We start from the raw sequence: 6,000 nt of genomic DNA, 5'->3' as shown, positions 1-6,000 counted from the left end.
AGGAGAGAAAGTGACAATATACAACAATCTAGGACTAAGAGCTGAGATTTGACATTTAGTCTTTTCCATTTGGAATGTTCTGCAAACCGGCCACTAGGGGGCGTCACCAAACCGGCCACTAGGAGTCACCAAACCGGCCACTAGGGGGCGTCACCATTTGTTTGCGGTGGTTTTTGAAAACCGTATGTTCATAACTAACATGACAAATATCAAAAACTTGTTCACATCTGGACCCGTCACTCGGTGGTTCTGCCTGGTTAAGGAGGTGCGAGACTCCGCCCCTCTAGTAGACTCCGCCCCCCCCCCCCTTAGACACGCCCCTCCCCTTAGGCCACGCCCCCTCCCCGCTGACCTCCTGGACCAGAACCAGAACTTTCACTAATTCATACATTTACAGATAATTACTGGCTTCAGGTTCCGTCCTGACACTGCAAAAACTCTAACCAGGAATATTTGTCTCATTTCTAGTTAAAATGTCTCATTTTTAGTCAAGAAATAACTTGTTATTGGACAATTTTCACCTGTTTTAAGTAAATTTTCACTTGAAATAAGTAGAAAAATCTTCTCATTACAAGCAAAAAAACCCTTTTTGGCAGATTCTTCTACTTATTTTAAGTGAAAATCTACTTGAAACAGGTGGAAACTGTTGTTTTTTCCAGTGATGACTCTTGTTTTAAGTGTAATGAGATTTTTTAAAACTAAAAATGAGACATTTTAACTAGAAATAAGACGAATATTCCTATTGTTCTACTTATTTTAAGTGACAATCTACTTGAAACAGGTGAAAATTGTCAGATAAGTTATTTTTCTGGTAATGAGTCTTGTCTTAAGTGTAATGACATTTTTTTTTACTAAAATGAGATATTTTAACTAGAAATAAGACTTAGTAAGATTTGGAGTTTTTGCAGTGTGGGGTTAAAGCCACCCTATGTAGTAACCATGTGGGGGAGTAGAGCTCTGCTGTGGTGGCAGAAGTCGCCCCGCGGGCCCTCAGGGCCCGACCTGGAGGCAGTTCCCGTTCTCGGGCCCGAGGTTCTGGCCGGCGGGCCCGAGGTTCTGGCCGGTGGGCCCGAGGTTCTGGCCGGCGGGCCCGAGGTTCTGGCCGGTGGGCCCGGTGGGCCCGAGGTTCTGGCCGGCGGGCCCGAGGTTCTGGCCGGCGGTCCCGGCGGGCCCCAGGTTCTGGTCCAGGTTCCGGTTGGTTCCCCGGCGGTAGACGAAGTGGAAGGCTCCGGCCAGCGGCCGGCTGTGCAGCTCGGCCTTGATGCGCTGCGGCGCGGTGTCGGGCGCTAGCTGCTGGCTGGTCTCCGCGGTGACCAGGAACAGGAAGTGGTTCTCCGGGTCGGGCACCCGGAACTTGAGCGCGCAGAGCGAGCAGACTTCCTCCGTCGTGGCGTACGGACGCACCTGCAGCGTCTTCGCCGTGCAGCCGGCGTCGCCCGAGTCGGGCGAGTCCTCCTGCAGGGCGACCCGGAGGAAGTTCTGGGGGGAGAGAGAGGGCGGAGTTATGAGGGTGCGGGGTTAGAGGAGACACGCCCACCAGGGACGGAGTTACGAGAGGGACACGCCCCCGGAGGAAGTTCTGGGGGGAGAGAGAGCGGGGTTAGAGGGGGCAGGGTTAGAGGGGCGGGGCTACAGGAGACACGCCCACCAGGGGAGAGAGAGAGAGAGGGACACGCCCCCGGAGGAAGTTAATAATAATAATAATAAAAATAATGGCTTGGTTTTATTTAGCTCCTTCAAGACTCCCAGAGCTTTCATTCATTCATTCATTCATTCATTCATTCATTCATTCATTCATTCATTCATTCATTCATTCATTCATTCATTCATTCTCACCGGTGGTAGCTACGTTTGTAGCCACGGCTGCTACGTTAGTAGCCACAGCTGCTATGTTTGTAGCCACAGCTGCTACGTTTGTAGCAACGGCTGCTACGTTTGTAGCCACAGCTGCTACGTTAGTAGCCACAGCTGCTATGTTTGTAGCCACAGCTGCTACATTAGTAGCCACAGCTGCTACGTTTGTAGCCACAGCTGCCACGTTTGTAGCCACAGCTGCTACGTTTGTAGCCACGGCTGCTACGTTTGTAGCCACAGCTGCTACGTTTGTAGCCACAGCTGCTACGTTTGTAGCCACGGCTGCCACGTTTGTAGCCACAGCTGCTACGTTTGTAGCCACGGCTGCTACGTTTGTAGCCACGGCTGCTACGTTTGTAGCCACGGCTGCTACGTTTGTAGCCACAGCTGCTACGTTTGTAGCCACGGCTGCTACGTTTGTAGCCACGGCTGCTACGTTTGTAGCCACGGCTGCTACGTTTGTAGCCACGGCTGCTACGTTTGTAGCCACAGCTGCTACGTTTGTAGCCACAGCTGTTACACTAGTAGCCACGGCTGCTACGTTTGTAGCCACAGCTGCTACATTTGTAGCCACAGCTGCTACGTTAGTAGCCACGGTTGCTACGTCTGTAGCCACGGCTGCTACGTTTGTAGCCACAGCTGCTACCTTTGTAGCCACAGCTGCTACGTTTGTAGCCACAGCTGCTACGTTAGTAGCCACGGTTGCTACGTCTGTAGCCACGGCTGCTACGTTTGTAGCCACAGCTGCTACGTTTGTAGCCACAGCTGCTACCTTTGTAGCCACGGCTGCTACGTTTGTAGCCACAGCTGCTACGTTTGTAGCCACAGCTGCTACGTTAGTAGCCACGGCTGCTACGTCTGTAGCCACGGCTGCTACGTCTGTAGCCACAACTGCTACGTTTGTAGCCACAGCTGCTACGTTTGTAGCCACAGCTGCTACGTTTGTAGCCACAGCTGCTACGTTTGTAGCCACAGCTGCTACGTGTGTAGCCACAGCTGCTACGTTAGTAGCCACGGCTGCTACATTTGTAGCCACAGCTGCTACGTTTGTAGCCACAGCTGCTACGTTTGTAGCCACGGCTGCTACGTTTGTAGCCACAGCTGCTACGTTTGTAGCCACGGCTGCTACGTGTGTAGCCACAGCTGCTACGTTAGTAGCCACGGCTGCTACGTTTGTAGCCACGGCTGCTACGTTTGTAGCCACGGCTGCTACGTTTGTAGCCACAGCTGCTACATTTGTAGCCACGGCTGCTACGTTTGTAGCCACAGCTGCTACATTTGTAGCCACGGCTGCTACGTTAGTAGCCACGGCTGCTACGTGTTTAGCCACAGCTGCTACGTTTGTAGCCACAGCTGCTACATTTGTAGCCACGGCTGCTACGTGTGTAGCCACAGCTGCTATGTTTGTAGCCACAGCTGCTACGTTTGTAGCCACGGCTGCTACGTTTGTAGCCACAGCTGCTACATTTGTAGCCACGGCTGCTACGTTTGTAGCCACAGCTGCTACGTTAGTAGCCACGGCTGCTACGTTTGTAGCCACGGCTGCTACGTTTGTAGCCACAGCTGCTACGTTTGTAGCCACGGCTGCTACGTTTGTAGCCACGGCTGCCATATCGCGCCAAACGGCCCCTCCGACCACCACCAACATTCAAACACATTCACACGGGGCAGGTGGTGTCTTGCCCAAGGACACTACAACAGTAAACTGGGATGGAGCGGGATTCGAACCGCCGACCTTCCGATCATTGGACGACCCGCTCTACCACCTGAGATACTGCCGTTCAGAGGAGCCACGCCCACCATGCAGTCACTGGCCCCGCCCACCACAGAGGGAACCGCCCCCAGGTCACTGAAACTCCTCAACCTCCGACTCCACCGGGTTTATTTATGACTAAATATCGTCGTCAACGAACCTTTATCACCAGAGGAAAACGAGACTAAATGCTGGTCATGTGACGATAACGATAATTGAATATATACTGTATTGGCCCGAATATAAGACGGTGTTTTTTGCATTGAAATAAGACTGAAAAGGTGGGGGTCGTCTTACATTCGGGGTCTAAACGTTATACCCATTCACAACACTAGAGGGCGCCAGATATCTTTAAAGCCAATGCTGAACTTAACTCCCCAGGCCAAAGGAACCCCTGGCACGAAGAAGAAAAATCAAAACAGCAGTAAAAAAGAAAAGAGAAGAAAATAAAAGAAGAGGTAACAGAAAATGGAGAAACGTAGCGACAATCTGGAGAAAAGCTGGTTGAAGATCGGCCAGTTATGATGCAAACTTCAAGATAATGATTTGAATGAGGCAAAATAACAGGCTTTTTCTCTCCAATATATTGTTATAATCATTTGTTTCAGATGTACTGTAATTATTTTCTGTATAAAAATTGAATTTTTGTTCAAAAAGACATTTTTCAAACTTGAGTCTTGAAAAAGAGGTTTGTCTTATATTCGGGCCATTATGGTAATGCAATATCGTCAGCGAACAAAATGAGACTAAAATGGTCAGACTTTTAGTCGACACTTGACACTGAAACTTTCACAACGGCGTCAGTAAAGTTCCAGTGACCTCTGGCGGCGGTTCCTCCTCTAAAGATCCGGGTCCGACCGGCTCGTGGGTTCATGCAGTTATTCCACCGGGGGGCGCCGTGCCGCGGTCCGCATGCTGCCGTGGGATTAGTGGTAGTGGAGCGGAAACCTTCATGCTCGGTGCCGGCTCGGGCTGGGTTTGGGCTCGACTGGGACTCACTGGGCGGTCAGCGCGGCTCAGGTCAGGTCAGGCTGATACCTGGAAGTCGTCGACGGACGGCACCGAGCGCTGGGCGGTGCGGCGGCGGTGCCACTGGTGCAGCGTGTTCCGGGCCTCGGAGCTCAGGACCTGCGCCGCCTGCTCCTCCTGGAAGTTCCTGATGAGGGCGAGGGCTCCGTAGGCGCTAGTCAGGTAGTAGCCACCTGGAAACAACAACACAGGTACAGGTGAGGCGCTAGTCAGGTAGTAGCCGCCTGGAAATACACAACACAGGTACAGGTGAGGCGCTAGTCAGGTAGTAGCCACCTGGAAATACACAACACAGGTACAGGTGAGGCGCTAGTCAGGTAGTAGCCACCTGGAAATACACAACACAGGTACAGGTGAGGCGCTAATCAGGTAGTAGCCACCTGGAAACAGAAACAACAGGTACAGGTGAGGCGCTAGTCAGGTAGTAGCCGCCTGGAAACAACAACACAGGTACAGGTGAGATGTTTGATTGATCATTGACTGACAGCGCAGCAATAATATTTTTCCATTCAATGATCCTCTATTGCCTAGCTAGCTGATCATTTGCCCGTTCAAGCCAATTGAATCCCTTTATAAAAAAGGACTAAAAATCTTAGACAAAAGAAGAAGAGACTTAGTCCCCATTTCCACGTATCAAAAACGCTGGTGTTTTCATGCGTTTTGTTCGTTCGTTTACACGAAAACGAAGCTCAAAGTCTCCAAAAACCATCATTTCTGAAAACTCCGGCCAAAGTGTAGATTTTTAAAACCTCCGTCTTCACGTTTGCTTGTAAACGGAGAGAAACGGACATTTATTCTTCAGAACGTCACATTATGAGACAGAAACGTCACCAGCGTCATGAGTGACACCTGTGGTTACAATTAGTTTGTAACCGTCAATATTTTCTTGTATTTTACCTGTTTTATATTCTAACGTCACACTTAAAAGTAACTCCACTTCTCTGTCACTCCAAACCAAAGACTTTCGTTCATCTTGGAAGTTAAGCCTGAATTAGCGTCCCGCGTTAAATCGACACAGAGCTACGGCGTAGGGTACGCGGCGATGCGCCATACGGTGTGCGTCGCGGCGTACCCTACGCCGTAGGCTCTGCGTCGATTTAACGAGGAACCATAAATCAGCCTTAACTGGAAGTTACACGTGTCATTTGCTGATGTTTTTTCCAGGATTCTGATTGGCTAGCATGACGTTAACAGCGTATTTATGCGTATCCGTGTAAACGAAGAGATTTTGAAAACGATCTCGTGTAAACGATGGAATTTTTCAAAACGTAGAGGGGGAAATATCCGTTTTTGTAAATACCCGGCTACGTGGAAACGGGGCCTCAGGCTTCGGTTTGGACTCCAGGAAGATTCCTGAAAGTTTG

General features: G+C 50.4%; 1 protein-coding gene across 2 annotated transcripts in view; it reads right to left on the bottom strand.

The window, feature by feature from the left end:
• Nucleotides 1-806: 806 nt before the first annotated feature.
• LOC133446185 (ras and Rab interactor 2-like) overlaps nucleotides 807-6,000 on the bottom strand; it is a 29,972-nt gene continuing 24,778 nt past the window's right edge. The window contains exons 11-13 of one of the 2 annotated variants that reach the window (XM_061724150.1): nucleotides 4,646-4,809; nucleotides 1,177-1,479; nucleotides 807-1,095 (exon numbers count right to left, since the gene is read on the bottom strand). In XM_061724150.1, the coding sequence (XP_061580134.1) occupies nucleotides 991-1,095; nucleotides 1,177-1,479; nucleotides 4,646-4,809 (572 nt within the window). In that variant the 3' untranslated portion in view covers nucleotides 807-990. Of the gene's footprint in view, nucleotides 1,096-1,176; nucleotides 1,480-4,606; nucleotides 4,810-6,000 lie in introns of those variants that run through there. The other variant, XM_061724239.1, reaches the window with a different exon arrangement.

The sequence above is a fragment of the Cololabis saira genome, chromosome 1, assembly GCF_033807715.1.
Source record: "Cololabis saira isolate AMF1-May2022 chromosome 1, fColSai1.1, whole genome shotgun sequence".
Lineage (NCBI taxonomy): Eukaryota > Metazoa > Chordata > Actinopteri > Beloniformes > Belonidae > Cololabis > Cololabis saira.
The sequence above is the reverse complement of the archived record's forward strand: the minus strand, read 5'-3'. Positions and strand labels throughout refer to the sequence as shown.